General features: G+C 44.5%; 1 protein-coding gene across 4 annotated transcripts in view; it reads left to right on the plus strand.

Annotated features, from left to right (window-relative positions):
* The window catches only part of CLCC1 (chloride channel CLIC like 1), a 1,214,053-nt gene that overhangs the window by 395,658 nt on the left and 798,769 nt on the right, over positions 1-19,626 (plus strand). For all 4 annotated transcript variants that reach the window (XM_044086058.1, XM_044086059.1, XM_044086061.1 and 1 more), the window contains one exon: positions 19,170-19,272. In XM_044086058.1, the coding sequence (XP_043941993.1) occupies positions 19,170-19,272 (103 nt within the window). The remainder of the gene's footprint in view (positions 1-19,169; positions 19,273-19,626) is intronic.

A 19,626-nucleotide genomic window follows, 5' to 3' on the forward strand; every position in this document is an offset into this window, starting at 1 on the left:
CATTGCTGTAGCAAGATTCGGCCTTCTAAGTTTTTCTTTTTTCCCTGTTCTCTGACATCTCAGGAAGTTTAATTTTCACTCCTTGAAATTCTCAACAGAAGTATGATGCATAGAACCCCAAAGTTAGGTGTAAATATGTATTCTATAACTAAGTTAGTCTGTGGCAAGGCTGTTTGCTATGGGTCCTTATTGATGTTCATCGTGTTTCACTGTTGCAGTTATTACACTTGGGTTATCCTGCTGGCAGGCTACCCACAGTCGGCCAGAATTCCAAAGTCTAAGTCCGGCGTCAGTTGCTGTCGCCTCTTCCCTGACGTCAGTGCGCCAGGGGTATAAAAGATGCAGCCGACGCCATTTTCTTCAGTCTTTCTTGCCGCGCGGTGCCCGAAGCAAAAGCAGTTCGCAAGTGCCGGTTGGCCGACTCCTGAGATTTTTGAAATCGAATTTCAGAACCGAAGTCTTCAATAAAGCTAAGTACCCCGTTGGGGAAACTTTTTCTTGCTCCAGACCGATGTCAGTAAAAGTTAACAATTGTATTTCTTGTGGGAAGCAAATACCTCATAAGGACTTTCACTCTTACTGTATTCCTTGCCTAGGCCCTGACCACGACGTTACTAGTTGTCGGTTTTGTGCTAGATTCAACAAACGCACTATTAAGCGTCGGTTTGATTTTGCATTACATTACTTTGGCCGAAGGTTTAACTACATAATGCCATTGGAACAGCCGACGACCGGAATAAATAAAAAACGCAAAGACAAGGAAAAGGACAGGCATCCGAGGTCCAAAACCGACGATGAAGCCTCTTCTAGGCCAGTCGCCGGTTCGGCGGTTCTCAGTGAGGCGCTTTCGCAGCCCCTGACACCTGCTTACCTCAGAGCCACAGGCCGTTTCCGACTCCCACGTGAAGACAACTAGGCCTTTGGAAACTCAAGGTATTGGGCCTGCGGAAACTATTCCCTCAGATGGGTCCGGAGCTGCTGAGCAGGCATTGGCTTCTGAGGGTGTTTTCAGACCTTCACAGCTTACTATTAAGTCCACTACAGCAGCCAAGGCAAAGTCAAAAATGCCATTAAAGACAAGGAAACAAGTACAGCATTCTCCAGAACAGTCATCCATGCCAAAGAAACAGATGCTTAAAATGGCCGAGGACCTAATTACTTTGATCAGAGGTTCCCATCCCCCGCCTGATAAAAGGCCTAGGGAAAGACACTGACTATGACTTCTCTGATCAGGTTTCTATTTCCTCTGATTCCTCTTCAGATCAGGGATACTCTCTCCCTCCCTGTGAGGACTCTGATGCAGAAGAATCCATACCTTCTGCCTCTCCGCCTGAGGATTATTCTTTTGGGAAAACCTTGCACACCATGAGGGAGCATTTCCATTGGGAGAGCCAGGATTATTCAGAATCCAAGAAAAGGCTCAGAGACTTTCTTTTATTGCCTCAGCACAGGCCCCTGGCTATCCCCCCTGTGCTTGATATTGTTGATGATGTTTTCTCTGAATCCAGCCTGTCTCCTGATTCTTTACCCCCTGCACCAGTCAAGCCAGACAGGTACTACAGGGTCCCAGACTCTTATAAATTTCTTTATAAAAACCCTGCTGCTGACCCAGAAACAATTTCTCTGGGTCCCAAAGGGGTTAAGGCTTCCACTGCAAAAAACCCTGTCCCCTCTGATAGGGATTCCAGAGCTCTGGATAGATGGGGGGAAAAGTATACACTTCTTCTACTTTAGCTGTAAGGGCTTTAAACTGCCAGTTTCACATGCTTAAATATCAACAGTACCTCATGTCTTTGTTAAAACAGAAAATGCTTACAACCTCAGAATGTCCTGATAATAAGGAAATGCAGGATTTATTGCATGCAGCTGAACAAGTGGGAAAGCATACTCTGCAATGTGGTTTTGATTCATTAGAGGCTTCTTGCAGAGCTGTAGTTACAGGCTCTGTCATTCGAAGGAATGCTTGGTTGAAAGAACAAATTTTACTTGAACATGCTAAAGTAAAATTATTGGATGCTCCACTACAGCATGATACTCTGGTGTTAAGGCAGAAGAGGTGTTAAAGAAAATGGAGGATAAAGCAAAATCAGTGCAGACAGTAAAGGATTTCTTACAGGTTCAACCACCTAGATTTAGCAGAAACTGGCCTTCAAAAAATTTGTCCTTTCCGGTGTCAGACAGGCCACAAAGAGGCAGATACAGACACCCAAGAGGCAGTTCTCAGCCCCAAAGCTCATACAGACCTAAACAATGGGGTGCTTCAGCCCTCAAAGGAGGAGAAGACAAATCACAACCTTATAGGAAACAGTCCCAATGACTTCCTTCTACAAATGCCAAGCACTTACCTTTTGGCAGCACCCTTAGGGGGAAAGCTAGCACTTTTCTCTCAAAATTGGCACATGATCACCCAGGACAAATGGGTACTGAATATTGTTTCTCAGGGTTACAGGTTCCACTTTCACACCCTTCCAAAATCAAAAGGTATGCCAGACCTGCCACAAAGCCAATGGGCAGAGGCACAGAAACAAATTTCTGCTCTCATGAACATGAGAGCTATTCAAAGAGTACCACAACAAGAACAGGGACAAGGATTTTACTCAAGACTTTTCCTGGTACCCAGAAAGGACAAAGCCTGGAGACCAATACTGGACCTGTCAATCCTAAATACTTTCCTGGATGTTCCAAAATTAAAAATGTTAACACTGCAACAACTCTTACCCATACTGGGCAAGAAGGCTTGGCTAGTTACTTTGGACCTCAAGGAGGCATACCTGCATGTCCCAATCAGACAGTCCTGCAGAAGATACCTCAGATTCATAGCTGGCTCAATGCATTACCAATTCTCTGCACTGCCCTTTGGCTTATCTACTTCGCCCAGGGTCTTCACAAAATGCTTGGCACCAGTAATTGCATTTTGCAGACAAAAAGGAATTCAAATATATCCCTACTTGGACGACTGCCTTATTCAAGCAGACAGCAAGAACATCCTACTAAAGCATCTGGCGTTTGTAAAAAGATTACTGATTTGCCTAGGGTACACAGTGAACGAAAAGAAATCAAAACTAGTGCCCTCTCAAGAGATAATATTCCTGGGTGCAAGCTTAAATACAACTGCCCAGATGGCTTATCTCACGCTAGACAAGCAAAAGCAACTGACTCATTACTTTCAAATGACGGCAACAAAGACCCAGCTCCCTGCAAGAAAATGTCTGCAGGCCCTGGGCTTCATGACATACTGCATTCTACTAATTCCATATGCAAGACTGCATATGAGGAAACTACAATGGTATCTAAAAAGTGTTTGGACTCAACATTGCCACAGCCTGGAAACAATAATAACTCTAATTCCCTGCCTGCAACAGGAGTTTCGAAGGTGGGCACAGGCCTGTCACCACAACAAGAGACAGCCTTTCACCTTACCCACAGCCAGGCAGACAATAACAACAGATGCATAGGATTATGCCTGGGGGATACATGGCAGGAAAATGTATTCAGGGCACGTGGCCCAAGGAGCAAATGCATCTTCACATCAATCTAAAAGAGATGCTAGCTGTACTGAATGCCCTGACAGCCTTCAAGGATCTACTACATCCAGGACAACTACTACTAAAAACGGACAATACCACAGTCATGTGGTATATAAACAAGCAAGGGGGCATACATTCCTACCCCCTTCGCAGGCAAGCCATGACTTTGTGGAACACAGCACTGACCTACCAAGTACATCTGCAGGCACAATTCCTGCCAGGAAAGAAAAATAATCTGGCAGACGAACTAAGCAGAAATCTCATGGATCCACACGAATGGAAACTAAATCCACAGGTCTTCAGCATGATAACAAGGAAATGGGGATGCCCAGACATAGATCTTTTTGCTTCCCCTCACAACTGCCAACTACAGATTTTGCACAAGAACTTATCACTCACAAGCATGGAAAGTGGATGCTCTATCATTCACCTGGAAAACCCTGACAGTTTATGTCTTTCCTCCACTGCCTCTTCTTCCCAAGGTGCTCCTAAAAGTCAGACAAGAGAAGCCAAAAATGATCCTGATTGCCCCAGACTGGCCACACCAGCACTGGTACCCAATCCTAAAGAGCTTGTCTCAAGGCCCAGCCTGGCCTTTACCTCAAATTCCTCATCTTCTGACTCAACAAAACAATCAGATTCTATACAATCAACTCAGAACCTTAAATCTGGCTGCATGGCAGATATTATAGCCACACAGCCCACACCTTTCTCTAAAGCTGTTATGGATGTCATTTAAGAAGCCAGGAGGGCCAGCACTAGGAAATCTTATGCAGAAAAATGGAAGAGATTCTGTGCTTGGAACCAGGCACAAGGACTCAAACCCCTTGTTCCAAATATTCCTCAGATTTTACAATACCTAACTGAGATGCTAGACAAGGGCATATCCTTTTCATCAATTAAGATCCATGCCTCTACCATTTCAGCCCATTACAATATGGAACCTCCAATTTTCTCTCACCCGCTACTAAAACAGTACCTCAGAGTGGCAAAAAACATAAGACCCCCAAGGAGAGCACCAATACCTACTTGGGACCTAAATTTTGTTTTAGAAAAACTCACACTGCCTCCTTTTGAGCCAGCCAATACAGCTGATATTAAATTCTTATCATGGAAGACTGCTCTGCTCCTAGCAGTAACTTCAGCAAGAGGAGTCTCTGAGTTACAGGCATTAATGGCAGTGGAACCTTTCATCATTTTTCATCAGGACTGGGTCTCTCTAAGGACAAACCCAACATTTATGCCTAAGGTGGTATCCAGTGTGGCTCTTAACCAGACCATTCATTTGCCAACATTCTACCCAAATCCCCAGAATAAAGGGGAGAGACCTCTGCACGCTTTGGACATACACAGACAGCTACGATTCTACTTGGACAAAACAAAAGCTTTCAGAAAAACTGAGCAACTGTTTGTAGCTTATGCTGCAGGATCACAAGGAAAGCCTATCTCAAAGCAAACTATTTCAAAATGGATAGGCCACTGCATTCGCTTCTGCTATTCACAACATGGCAAATCAGTGCCTAAGGGCATTAGGCCACATTCTACCAGAGCAACAGCCACTTCAGCAGCCTTCCTCAGAGGGGTACCAACCAAAGATATTTTAGAGGCTGCGACCTGGAGTTCAGCGTACACCTTCACCAAGCACTACCACTTACCTATTTACTCTAAATCCAGAGCAGACTTTGCCACTGCAGTTCTGCAGGGCCTGGTAGCCTCTCCTAATCCTATTTAGGCCCAGCCACCCAACCTCAGCTTTGGGATTCTACCCAAGTGTAATGACTGCAACAGTGAAACACGATGAACATAGTACAGTTGTGTACCTACCATAAATGTAGATGTTCGAGTGTTTTCACTGTTGCAGTCCAGGTTACCCACCCACCATCCCCCTTTTCTTTGCTGGGACTTTTCTGTACTTCTCAATTCTATACATCCTATGTGGTGTATTTGCTTGTAGATGAAGTAAATTTTTATTTTGCAGCATGCATGCTTTTTGGCATAATTTTTACAGCCTTACCTATTTGGGGTCAGCTGACATCTGGGGCAAGAAAAACTGAAGAAAATGGCGTCAGCCGCATCTTTTATACCCCTGGTGCACTGACTTCAGGGAAGAGGCGACAGCGACCGACACCGGACCTAGACTCTGGAATTCTGGCCGACTGCAGGTAGCCTGCCAGCAGGATAACCCCAGGTGTATTGACTGCAACAGTGAATACACTCGAACATCTACTTTTATGGTAGGTACACAACTGTACTTTCTCAGCTTCCCTCTGTTTGGATAAACTCTTCATTCAGAGTTGCAAGATAAAGTTGATAAGGTTGTCTGTGTCAGGTAGGTATGTATGTATTTGTATGTGCTTTTATGTTTTTATTTCATGTCTTACAGATTGTGCTTACTCAGTAGATGGAGGATGAAATAAGTAATACAGAGCTAAGTATTATCTGCTAGTCAAGTTTAAAACATCATGACATGTTGATGGTAAAAGCTGCACCAATCCGATATTCACTTACCACCACCATCAAAAATGCAGTGATAGGAGAGAAAAGTATTCAACCCATTTATAGCAGGAAAATAAAGCTAAAATGCTTAACCCCTCTTAGGGAATATAAGGTGAGTAATGTAATGTTATATCATAGAGTTGGGGAATGTGCACACCATTTAACCTGATGTTGAGATATTCCATGTGTGCATAATGGGCTGTTTGTATTTAACTAAATGGTAGCAATAAATAATACAAGAAAAATTCCGCCAAGTGCCCCATCTTCTACTCAGGACTGTCAAAGTTTATCTGATGTGATCTCAGACTAACTGTCTTTTTGGAATCAGTTCATTTGTCCAATTAATGAATGAACAGGTTTACAGATGGATGTTCTTCATCTCACATTGCTGCAGTCCTTACACTTGGGTAGTCCGCTGTCCTTGGTCGGCCCGAATATCAAAGTATAAGGCTGACGTCGGTCAAGGCGCATTTGACTGACATCAGGACGTCAGGGTACAAATGCGCATGACCAACATCATATCCTCAGTCTTTTTTGCCGCATGGTCCGATGCAGAAGCAGCATTGCAAGTGCCGGTTGGCGTTCTGAAATTTTTCGATTCCGGAGTTTCAGACCGAGTCAAAGTTGGCTAAGTACCCCGTTGGGGAATATTTTAGTTTTTTCTTGCCTCAGTGGTTTACCGGATGTCAGAAAAAGTGAACAATTGTATTTCTTGTGGGAAACAGATACCACATAGAGACTATCATACTTTGTGTATTCCTTGTTTAGGGCCTGAGCACGACGTTGTTGGGTGTCGCTCTTGTGCCAGATTCAATAAGCGCACTATCAAGAGGAGATTAGACTGTGCCAGGTTAGTCTTCGGGAAGCGGTGCAATTATAAAATGCCGTCGGATGCTCCGACGCCCGCTTCTTCGAAGAAGCGCAAGGACAAAGCAGTTAAGCCTCGGCTAGAAGAACCGTCCGTACCGGACGCCGGTTCTTTAGAGGTGTCGGTGGAGCCGGTGGTTCCACCGGAGGTTTCTTTGGGATCCCAGGGAGAGACTTTGTTATTGCAGGATGTGGCCTCTCAGGAGGCAGGTCAGGGTGATGGGGCTTCTCAGGGTACTATACTCCCCTCCCTGCCTAGGGTGGTTAGGCCCTCTCCTTCTGTTTCCAAGGCTTCTCCCAGAGGCAGGCCAGGTTTAGCTTCAGTTGGGGTTACCCCTAGTTCTTCAAGTACTGTGCCCAAGAAGCATATGCTTAAAATGGCAGAAGATTTGATTACTTTGATTAGGGGTTCTTTGCCCCCTCCTGATAAGAGACCTAGGGTGGAGCCTGAGCTAGGGAATTTTGAACAGGCTTCAGATGTTTCTGAGTCTTCGGCTGAAGACTTACAGGAGTATTCTCCTTATTCTGATTCTGATGTGGATGATTCTACTCCTTCTGCTTCTCCTCCTGAGGATTTTTCTTTTTCAGAAACTCTTCATTCCATGAGGGAGCATTTTAAGTGGGAAGGTCAGGACTTCTCTGATTCCAGGAAAAGGCTTAGGGAATTTTTATTTTTACCCCAGCATAGGCCTTTGGCTATACCTCCTGTTTTGGATGTAGTGGAAGATGTTTTTACAGAGGCTTCTCTTAATCCTGATTCTTTGCCTCCTGCTCCTGTTAAACCGGATAGGTATTACAGGGTGCCTGAAGCTCATAAGTATCTTGTTAAGAGTCCTAGGGCAGACCCAGAAACTGTTAGCCAGGGGCCTAAAGGTGTTAAGGCTTCTGTTGTCAAGAATCCGGTTCCTGCAGATAAAGAGGCCAGGGCCTTGGATAGATGGGGAAAGAAAGTTTATACTTCTTCCACTCTAGCTATGAGGGCTTTGAATTGCCAGTTTCACATGTTGAAATACCAAAACTATCTCCTTTCTCAATTGAAGTCTAAGGTTGATGCTCTGGCGGAAGGTATTGATTGTAAAGAGTTACAAGATTTAGTACATGTTTCTGAACAGGTGGGTAAGCATTCTTTGCAATGTGGTTTTGATGCTGTACAGGCCTCGTCTAGGGTGGCTGCCACTGGGTCAGTTCTTCGCAGGCACGCCTGGCTGAGGGATCAAAATTTATCTGACCATGTTAAAACAAGGATTTTAGATGCGCCTTTGCAATCTGATGTGTTGTTTGGTTCTCCTGTTGAGGCAGTTTTAAAGAAAATGGAGGACAAGGCTAAGTCTACGCAGACTGTTAAAGATTTTTTGCAGGTTCAGCCTCCAAAGTTTAGTAGAAATTGGCCTACTAAGGGGTGGACGTATCCTTCTTATGATTCCCAGTCTAGGGGTAGATCTAGACGTGGTAGGGGCAGAGCTCAGGGCTCTTTCAGGCCTAGAACTGGGAGTTCTCCTGCACAGTCTTCGGGTGAGGGCAGGGGTCAGTCCTTTCGTAAACAGACCCAATGACCTACCTTTTCAGCTGCCAGAGCCTTCTCGTCTGGCAGCACCGTTGGGAGGAAGGTTGGCACTTTTCAAAGAAAATTGGAGTTTAATTACCCAAGACAGATAGGTATTGGATATCATACACCACGGTTACAGGTTTTATTTCCATACCTTGCCTCCTTTCAAAGGCATGCCAGACGTTCCTCCTCAGCAAAGAATAGAGGCACACAAGCAAATTTCTCTGTTACTCCAAATAGGGGCCATACAGCCGGTCCCTATGCCAGAAGTGGGCCTAGGATTTTATTCTCGCCTGTTCCTAGTACCAAAGAAGGGGAACACGTGGAGACCAATTTTGGATTTATCTATCCTCAACACTTATCTGGACATTCCCAAGTTCAAAATGTTGACGTTACAACAGCTTTTACCTCTGCTGGGCAAAGAGCATTGGATGGTAACTTTAGATCTCAAGGAGGCTTACCTTCATGTTCCTATCAGACTAAGTTGCAGGAAGTATCTGCGTTTTCGAGCTGGGACTTCTCACTATCAGTTCTCTGCATTGCCCTTTGGCTTATCTACTGCGCCCAGAGTGTTCACGAAGGTTCTGGCTCCAGTGATAGCTTTCTTCAGGCTAAAAGGAATACAGATCTATCCTTATTTGGACGATTGCCTGATTCTGGCTCAAGGAAAGGACGAGCTTCTTCATCATTTGGAATATGTGATAGCAGTGCTAAGATGCCTGGGGTATTCTGTGAACGAAATAAAGTCCAGTCTAGTACCCTCTCAGGACATGTGCTTTCTGGGTGTAAGACTGAATACAGCATCCCAGATGGCCTTTTTGACCCCGGACAAACAAAAGAATCTTTCCCTTTACTTCCGTCAACTATCTCATCAGTCCGGGCTGACTGCAAGGACAGTCCTTCAAGCCTTAGGGTTCATGGCATCTTGTATTCTGGTGCTTCCCAATGCCAAACTGCATATGAGGAAGCTGCAATGGTATCTCAAAAATGTATGGACACAGCACTGCCAGGATTTGGACACTGTCATTCAAATAATACCTTGCATTCAAAAGGAATTTTTGTGGTGGGCTCAGGAATGTCACCTAAACAAGGGACTCTCTGTGACCCGGCCAGAGGCGAGTCAGGTTTTAACGACAGATGCCTCAGACAAAGCTTGGGGAGCTCATCTAAATGGAAAATGGATACAAGACAAGTGGCCTGCCAGACTACAACATCTACATATCAACTTGAAGGAGATGTTAGCAGTCCAGTTTGCATTAATAGCTTTCAAGGATTTACTTCTTCCAGGGCAGGTGTTGATTCTAACAGACAACACAACTGTCATGTGGTACATCAACAAGCAAGGGGGAACACATTCTTATCCTCTATGCAGGCAAGCAATGATTTTGTGGGAGACTGCTCTCAGTTTACAGCTCAATCTTCAGGCAAGGTTTCTGCCGGAGCACAGAACTCCTTAGCAGATGTGTTGAGCAGACAATTATGGATCCCCACGGTGGAAATTGGATCCTCATGTATTTCAGAAATTGACAGTGTCATGGGGAACTCCAGACATAGATCTGTTCGCTTCTCCACTAAACCATCAGCTGCCAAAGTTTTGCACGAAAGGTTTCATCCCACAGCTTGGAAAGTGGATGCTCTTTCTTTCAATTGGAGCAATCTTCATGTGTATGCCTTTCCACCTCTGCCTCTCCTCCCAAAGGTACTTCTAAAGGTCAGACAGGACAAGCCAAGGATGATTTTAATAGCTCCAGATTGGCCTCGACAGCACTGGTACCCATTACTGAGAAGTCTGGTACGGAAGCCTCCATGGCCTTTGCCTTGATTCCACACCTGTTGTCCCAGGAGGACAGTCATTTGCTCAATGTCAAACTTCACTCTCTTCACCTAACAGCCTGGCATATTCTGTTTTGAACCATAGAGGGTCTCAACTTCCACAACAAGTTTTGAATGTGATTTTGGAAGCTAGGAGGCCTAGTACAAGGAAAGTGTACGCAGATAAATGGAAGAGATTTTTATTTTGGAGTGCAGCAAAGGATTTTGATGTTTCTGAGCCTAATTTAAGTGTGGCTCTTCAATATCTTACTGAGTTACTGGACAAAGGTTTGTCCTTCTCTTCTATTAAGGTTCATGCTGCAGCAATTTCAGCTCACTATGACTGTGACCCACCATTGTTTTCTCATCCTTTGTTCAAGCAATTTCTTAGAGGGGCAAAGAATATAAGACCCCCACGTAGAGCTCCTACTCCTGCTTGGGATCTCAATTTTGTGTTGGAGAAACTCACTCTACAACCTTTTGAGCCTGCAGCTACTACTGAGTTGAAATATTTATCTTGGAAGACTGCGTTTTTGTTGGCCATTACCTCTGCAAGAAGGGTTTCTGAATTGCAGGCCCTTATGGCGGTTGAGCCTTTCTTAATTTTCCATAAGGATAGGGTATCTTTACGTACTAATCCTTCCTTTATGCCTAAAGTGGTTTCTACTGTGGCTTTAAACCAAACTATTCATTTGCCTACCTTTTATGCAAATCCCCAAAATAAAGGGGAAAAGATTTTGCACACTTTAGATGTACACAGGCAGTTGCGATATTATTTGGACAGAACTAAAGGGTTCAGGCAGTCTCAGCAGTTATTTGTTTCTTTTGCTTTGAGTTCTCAGGGCAAGCCTGTGTCAAAACAAACTATTTCTAAATGGATTGGGTTTTGCATTGCTTTCTGTTATTCCCATCATGGCAAGGAGATTCCAGCTGGGATTAGGCCTCATTCCACCAGGGCTACTGCCACTTCGACAGCTTTTTTAAGGGGGGTGGCAACCAAGGATATTTTGGAGGCAGCTACTTGGAGTTCAGTGCATACTTTCTCTAGGCATTATCACCTACCACTTTACTCTAAATCCAGGGCTGGTTTTGCCACTGCTGTTTTGCAGGGCATTTTGGCAGCTCCTGCTTCCTTATAGTTTGGCCATCCTCCCTTACCTCTGCTTTGGGATTCTACCCAAGTGTAAGGACTGCAGCAATGTGAGATGAAGAACATAGTACAGTTTTGTACCTACCATAAATGTAGATGTTCGAAGATCCACATTGCTGCAGTCCAATTTACCCTCCTTCCCTCTGTAGTTAGAGGTGGTTGTGTGGGTTGGGTTGTAAATATTGTGTATATTGTATATATTGTACATATAGTTAGTGCAAGGGTGGTTGTTTGTTTGTTTGCTGTCTTTTGGTTTTGACCTTTATTTTTAGGGTCTTCTGACATCTGGGGCAAGAAAAGACTGAGGATATGACGTTGGTCATGCGCATTTGTACCCTGACGTCCTGATGTCAGTCAAATGCGCCTTGACCGACGTCAGCCTTATACTTTGATATTCGGGCCGACCGAGGACAGCGGACTACCCAAGTGTAAGGACTGCAGCAATGTGGATCTTCGAACATCTACATTTATGGTAGGTACAAAACTGTACTTTATTAGACGTGGAGTCCAGGAGAACATTGAAGAGCCTGGCTCACTTTCCCCCAGTGCACTGCCTGGTTATGTGACACACAGTAGGCAAATGAGGCTGAGGGAGTCAATTCTTAAACTACAGGAAATGGCTCGGCAAGAGCTCCTCTCTGGCATTACTCAAGATCATTGAGATAAGATAATAGTGTGGGGATCAAATCCACAACAGTGACATTGAGTCTGATGGTCAACCAGCTGAGCTTACTGGCCTTCTGGAGAGGTCTGCTGGAACAACCGAGCAAGTAGCTTGCCACTCCCTAGCTCTTTCTTCTGTGGCACCTTTTGTTCTTTCCTGCCTGTGTGTGGCAGAACTTGTGACAATGGGAAGCAATGATGGCCTGTGTTAGTTTTGGTCTCTACTTGTCCATAAAGGTGTATCCCACAGCATACTCCTCAACTTCTCACTGCTAGAAATCTGGACAAAGCCAGAAGTAATTGCGGGGGGGGGGTAAAGGCCCAAAAATAGGGGCAGATTTTAAAAATTGCTTCTATAAGCTTAGAAAGTTGCTAGAAAGACAGGTTGTGAATTATTGTGAATTTTCTGAAGGGTATGAAGTTTGAAACGCATATGTTTGTCATTTTTAGTACCTTCAAATCTCAATAATTTTCTAGAAAATCACAAATTTAATGAAAAAAACACCAAAAGTATGAAGCAAAAATCTGGACAGTTGAGAGGTATGTCCCACAGACCTCTAGACATATTAATTTTATTTGCTTTTCTTTGGTCTTTTTCCACTTTTTAGAGAAATAGAAGTGAAGAGGGAGGTACTGGATCCTTCTATGGTGTATTACTCTCATGGTGCATTTATCAGTGCTGAGTAGCTGTGCGTTTTTTTTTTTTTTTTGCCTAGGAGCTGAGCTCCTCATTTTGTTTACAATATTTAGTTCTTTAGCTGTCTGTTTGAAAGGTGATTTAAAAAGGTGGTATAAAATGATCTACAATTTTGACAGGTGTGAAATTTGTCTGATGTTGTTAATCTTCATCTATTCTTGACTTGTGGGTTTACGATTCTGATCTTCGGAACCGATCCGGCTGTTAAATAGCTCGCGTCAGCAAAAAATTATCGCAAGCTACAAGTCTACCCATAATGCCCTTCTCTACATTACTTCAGATCTCGTTTGCCGCTCTTAGAGCAAGATGCATCAGCTGACTCTTCTCTTGTAGCTAAGTAAAACTTTATATTTTTTGGTCTCTTTTCTGTAACTGGTATTAATCTCTAAACTTCTTAGAATCCTTTGTCTATTCTGGTGTACCCTTAGTATGAGTGTGTGCAATTCCTTTCTCCTTTTATCATTGGTAATCTGTACTACCATTGTTGGTAGTTCCCTTCCCCTCTACTTTACCGTTAGGTAATCCTTTTTCTACCATTGTTGGTAGTACTGTCTTTTGTAGTGTGCCTGGTTGTTTTTTCTCTCCTCTTCCTTTCTTCTGTCTCTCCTGCATTTTATTTAGGATGATGGTAGAAAATTCTAAAAGCTCTACTACCGGCTTTAAACAATGTAAAGAGTGTGGCAGGAAAATGCCAAACTCAGATGGCCATGATTGTTGTGTATATTGTTTGGGGGCGCCCCACTTTTAAATACTGACTGCACAATCTGCCAGGGTTTCAGTAATGGACCCTTTGTAGAATGCAGAAATAACCTTTTTCTCAAAGGACTTCTTAAAGCCCCTTTCGAAGAAGCCTTATCCAAGGCTGACCAGTCTCCTTTGGCCTCTAGTTCCAAAGCTACCTATTCGATGTCGGCATCTCCTTCGGCACCGGCCATTAAAAAGCACAAGTGTACCTCTGCAGGTTCCTCTTCGGAACTGAAATCAAAGGTTCCGATGCTTTCAAAACAGACTGAATCTTCAGCACCATTACCCTTAGCAGTGCCATTGACACACAGACTATAGCATCCTCTCAAATTGCGATCCCTTCCGTTCCCACTTTGACTACGGTTCCAACACTGGCACTGACTGTTACTGCTACCACATTGGCGCCGGTATCTCCCATGGCTCTACAAATGGTGCCAAAGACTGACAGCTCTACTCAGCCCAGGAGCACTTATTCCCACACCTTTAATCCATCCCTTGGACAACTCTCTAGCCCCTTTCCAGAAAGAGCCAGGTCTCTTTCTGGATTGTCTGGCCCCCAGAAGTCTCTCAGAGATTGATATATTTAGGCTGGTGGATCAGATCCTGACAGCCTGGGGTTTTCTTTCATCTTCTCATCCCCTTCTCCCGTCAGGTGCTGGGGGGTTTTCTCCCGCAGCACCTTCTTACTCTCCTTCTCTGATCTCTTCATAGGCTTTAGATTTCTCGACTCCATTCTCACAGGTTCCAATAACTTTGGCACTGATAACCTTTGTGTCTTCAACATCGGGTCTGGCTCGGCTTCAGGACCGACGAGTCCCTGGGACCGTGTCTTCACTGTCAGGCCCGAGAGGTTCAAGTTCGCTCCAATTTTTTTCTGTGGAGCCAACCTTGTCTCTTCAGGCTGTGCAGACTGAGGACCTGTCCTCTGTTCCTGTTTGTCAGGTGGGTCTCTCGGGGTGGGTGTGACCCCAGTTCCAAGTTTATTTGTCTCAGTTCTGGGCTCCCATCCCTCCTCAGGGGGTCCTGCCTTTCAAGCCATGGAAAGAGCCTTGGCCACTGCCTTGTCTCAGGTGGCTTCTGTGTTACCAGTCTCTCACTCATTGACCCCAGGTTTATTGGTTCTACCCCAACCTCTACTCCTGGACAGCGAGCTCCGAGGTCACAAGACTTGCATACTAAAGGTGTACCCTCTTCTGAGTCCTCTTCAGATGCTCCCACTGAAGAGCCACCTAGGAAGAGATTTATGTAAGAAGAAACATCTTGATTCTCCCAAGAAATCCATCATGGAGGACATGGATTTCGATGAGGAAGAAGGTTCCCCATGGTCACCCCCGGAAGACGTCTCCTTCAAAGACATTCTTGAGATCTTGAAACAGAGGGGTGATTTGCAGCCCAATGATTCTTCCTCTGAGGAGTCCGTGTATTTGCAGGCCTTTGGTGCTCGCCCGTCTACCTCCTGGGTGACCCACCTGCTGACGATCTAATTAAATTGATTGCTCAGCGGGCTTGGAAGGCTCCTGATTCTGTAGAACCTGTCCCCCAGAGACCTGACAAAATACTTTCTGCTCCTGAGGACCATCCACATTGGGTAAAGGGCTTGGTAGTTGATGCCACAGTGGTAGCGGCTGTTTGTTGTTCATCCCCCTAACTGAGAGTCCAGGGCGATGAACAAATTTGGGAAGCGGGTCTATGCATCATCGACCTTTTTCATCAGGTCCTTGAACTTTTTGGCACACTTTACTAGACTTCAGAGGGATCTGGTCAAGGAGCTATCAGATACCATGGTGGGAGCAATGGCTGAGGGAGCTCAAGAGAAGGTGGCCTCCCAGTTAGCTACTTTGGAGTCTATTTCAAACTCAACAACGAGGCTCATTGTGCATGCAGCCGAAGGTGCGACCAGGTCAGCAGGTTCAGGTGTTGATATTTGATGACACGCTTGGATGCGCCTGTGCGAGTTTGTGGAACCATTCAAGTGTTCCTTTGTCAATACTCCTTTTGACGAATCCTTATTGTTTGGGCCCAAAGTTAAGGAAACTCTGTCCAGGTGTGAAAAGGATGGAAACACTGTCTGTTGTGTGCATATGTTTTTCCACTCCTCAACGATCCTACTCCAGGAGTCAAAGGAGTGGCAAAATGTGGTTCAATAAGTCCCCGAATCCTTTCCAGGACACACATGTTATGGACTTCCTCAGAATGAGGGAGGAGTTACAATGGAAGACGCCTTCCAAGAGGTGGGGGTGGTCCACAGAACCAGGGTTCCAGGGAGTCCTTCTCTGATCAGCCCTATCAGCTCTCCTGAAAGGGGGCCAGATTGCCTGCCTCTGGAGGCAGCTGGGAGAAGATTCTCCTTGCACCCAACCGCATGGCGACACATAACTACCGATGCCTGGGTGCTAAGGATTATTTCCAGAGGTTATTCGGTCTCTTTCACCCTTTACCCGAGAACCCGAACAAGACTCCTCGATGTTCCACCTAGTCAGAGGGATAAAGCAGCATTAGAAATACAAAAGTTGCTAGAAAAAAGTCATCCAAGAAGTCCCACCAGACCAATTAGGATCCATATTTTACTCGAGATTCTTTTTAGTGCCAAACAAAACAGGGGACTGGAGACCACTTTTGGGTCTCAGCATTCTAAACAAATTTGTCCCAACAGTCAAAATTCTGGATGATCCCCGGTTCAGTCAGTACTTCCCTTCTTAGAGGAAAAAGATTGCATGTGCTCTATTGACTTTCAAGATGCGTATTACCAAATAAAGATGGACAAACGCTCAAGAAAGTTTCTCCACTTCCGGCTAGGAGTCTGTCATTACCAGTTCAGAGTGCTACCCTTTGATCTCACCACATCCCCCAGGGTGTTCACCAAATGCATGGCAGTGGTCACAGCACATTTTAAGGCTCCACGGATTCTGAGTGTTTCCTTACCTAAATGACTGGCTCCTCACCGCATCCACCAAGCATCTACTTCTTCAAACAAGGGACTTCATTCTGGAGCTATCTTAAAAGTTGGGTATCATGGTCAGTCTTGCAAAGTCTCAACTAACCCCTTCTCAAGATATGGAATTCACTGGAACTAGTCTCAACACCCTGTCTTGTGTGGCATCTCTTCCTCTCCACAGGTTGCAGAAAATACAGTCGCAGGTTCACCCTATTCTCGTTCAAGCAAAATACTGCTCAGCAAATTCTGCAAGCATTGGGCTCTATGGCAGCAGCAATCACGTTGGTTGCACTGGCAAGATTTCACATGAGACTTCTTCAGTGGCTGCTTGCAAACCAGTGGTCCATTCTAACCCACCGTATGAATCACCTAGTGTTTTTATCCAGCCAATGCAAAAGTGACCTATCCTGGTGGATGCAGTCCAAGGAGATTCTTCTAGGCTACTCTTTTGTCCTCCCTCAGCCCAAGGCCATAGTGACCACGGATGCTTCCCAGGTTGGGGGGGGACATTATCTGGGGAAGACTGTCCAAGGCACTTGGTCCCCCTCCAAGGCCAATCTGCATATCAGTGTTTTGGAGCTCAGGACAGTGCTTCTAGTTTTGCAAGCATTTTATTCTGCCTTACCTCAAGGGACGATAGCTATTCCGTCAGACAACATGTCCATGGTCTGGTACATCAACAAACGGGGTGGGGAGCAAGTCCTATCCGCTGTGTTGAGAAGCCCTTCAAGTGTGGCAATGGGCCATAACTTCCAACTGCTTTCTGATAGCAGTGCACATCCGGGGGAGTTCAAACATGATTGCGGACAAGCTGAGCAGGTGTATCCTCATGCCTCATGAAAGGTCTCTAAATTCCAGAGTGGCAAAGAAGATCTTTTTTCGCTGGGGCCAGCTTTGCTTCCCCCTGAACAACAAGTGCAGAAGCTACTTTGCCCTAATTCCCCTCTGGGGGAGTCCCCCAGAGATGCTGTTCTCCTCGATTGGCCCACTGGTCTCCTTTATGCCTTCCCTGTTTTCCCCATCCCTTTTCCTCAAGAAAGCAGCTCAGTTGAGAAGGAAAGTAATCTTTATTGCACCTTACTGGCCTTGACAAATATGGTTTCCCTTCCTTTGGCCTCAACTACTTTGCCGTCCGTGGATGCTGGACCCAGTTCCAGACCTTCTGTACCATCTTCCGGGGCTATCACATCTCATTCTGCAGACCCTCAAGCTTACTGCTTGGTTTCTCCAATTCTGTTAGTTGCCAGGCATAATGACATCCCATCTCCTATATGACACATTTTGTTGGCATGCCATAAACCATACACCAGGAATCTGTACCGTAGTAAATGGAAGATATTTTATGTCTGGGCTTCTGATAATGATCTGGATCCTTTTTTAGCACCAGTAGAAAATGTTCTAGAGTTTCTAGCTACCATCTTTGGTAAAGGAGCTTGTGTTTCCACTGTTAATGTTCTCTTAGCAGCTATTTCAAATTTCCATAACAGTTTCAGTGATCAGCACTTAATCTCTCAAAAGCTTTGAGAGGTTTTCTTAAGGGCACCATTCTTCTAAAGCCTCCATCCAAGGATCCTCTACCACCATGAGACTTTGCAGTCTCTTACATTTCCTCCATTTTAACCTGCAGCTACATGTGACTTAAAATTTCTTCCTTGGAAAACATTACTTTTTATTGCTGTCACCTCGACAAGACGAGTCTCCAAATTACAAGCTCTGTGTTCCATAAAGACAGTGAGTCTCTCAGAAAAAAAATGACCTTTCTTCCTAAAGTGATTTCAGAGACTAATATCAATCAAACTATAGATTTGCCTGTTTTCTTCCCAAAATTTTCTAATTAAAGGCGAATACTACTTGCACCTTCTGGACGTGCACAGGCAGTTATGTATGTATCTGGACAGAACTAGGATTTTAGACAATCTGAACAATTATTTGTGTCCTTTGCAAGAGTAACCTTGGGCAAATCTGTTTACAAGTTACTCTATCAAGATGGTTAAGGGATTGCATTTTCTTTATTTACGTGAAAAAGAATTTGAGACTCCCTGTCAGTGAAGGCACATTCTACCACATCCCTTGCGACTTCAGCTATTTTTCATTCTTCTAAATCGTCCATGTCAGAAATTTGCGCAGCTGCAACATGGGCTACTACACTTACTTTCATTACCCATTACAAGTTGTATATGGTCTCCAGGGGAAGAGCTTTGTTTGGTTCTATGGTTCTCGGAAATGTTTTTCCATAGGGCCACCCGGGATCTAAAGTAGCTGGGAACTCTGTCCCACAAGTCAAAAATAGATGAAGATTGACAGCATTAGATAAAGACGTTATGACTTACCATAACGTTTCATCTGTGTTGATGGTCTTCATCTGGTCTTGCGTCCCACCTCACTTGCCCCCTCCTGTGGACATGGCTTCTGACTTGAGCTAGGGTATTTTTTCTGTAAGCCTGCAAACTCTATCTGAGGTAATGTAGAGAGGGGCATTATGGGTAGGGTTGTAGCTCGAGAGATATTTTTGGCTCACATGAGCTATTTAACAGCCAGATTAGTTCCGAGGATCAGAACCGTAGACTCACAAGTCAAGAATAGATGTAGATAGACAACACAAATGGAACGTTATGGTAAGTCATAACTTCTTTTTTTAATGAGCATTCATGTGAAACTGGGTTGTTGTGTACAGAACTTTTTTTTTCTTTTAACAGAAGTGTTAAATGTATGGATTTTTTTACTTTTTATAGATTGAATTTGCTAATCATCATGCTAAAGTAGTTCAGATTGACAAGAAAGTCGATGACATATGTATTGGATTAAAGAAAATGGACTGGAAGGACAGCCTTTTTGGTGAGAACTTCAGTGGTATTCCATGGTTAACATTGCCTGATGGTATCTTTTAGCCTCATTATTAGTGAAAACCTTTTGTCCTTTGTAGCTGTTGGCATACTAAAGGTTAAGTTGATAGTCTATTGCATGAATTTAGTGCAGATTTTATTCCACCCACAGTTATAGCTATCCCACAGGTTCCACAATCCCAGCCACCCCCTTTAATTAATATGGAACAAGTTCTTTCAGCCCTTTAAAAACAAATAATGCTTCATTCATCAGTCATGACAACAAACAGGTTGCCTAATTATCAGTGCCAAATACGGCTACCTTCCTGAAGCCTGGAAAACAGCTGTTATAATGCAGTTACACAAG

Source organism: Protopterus annectens, chromosome 10.part0, assembly GCF_019279795.1.
Source record: "Protopterus annectens isolate FY-2018-M chromosome 10.part0, PAN1.0, whole genome shotgun sequence".
Taxonomy (NCBI): Eukaryota; Metazoa; Chordata; order Ceratodontiformes; family Protopteridae; genus Protopterus; species Protopterus annectens.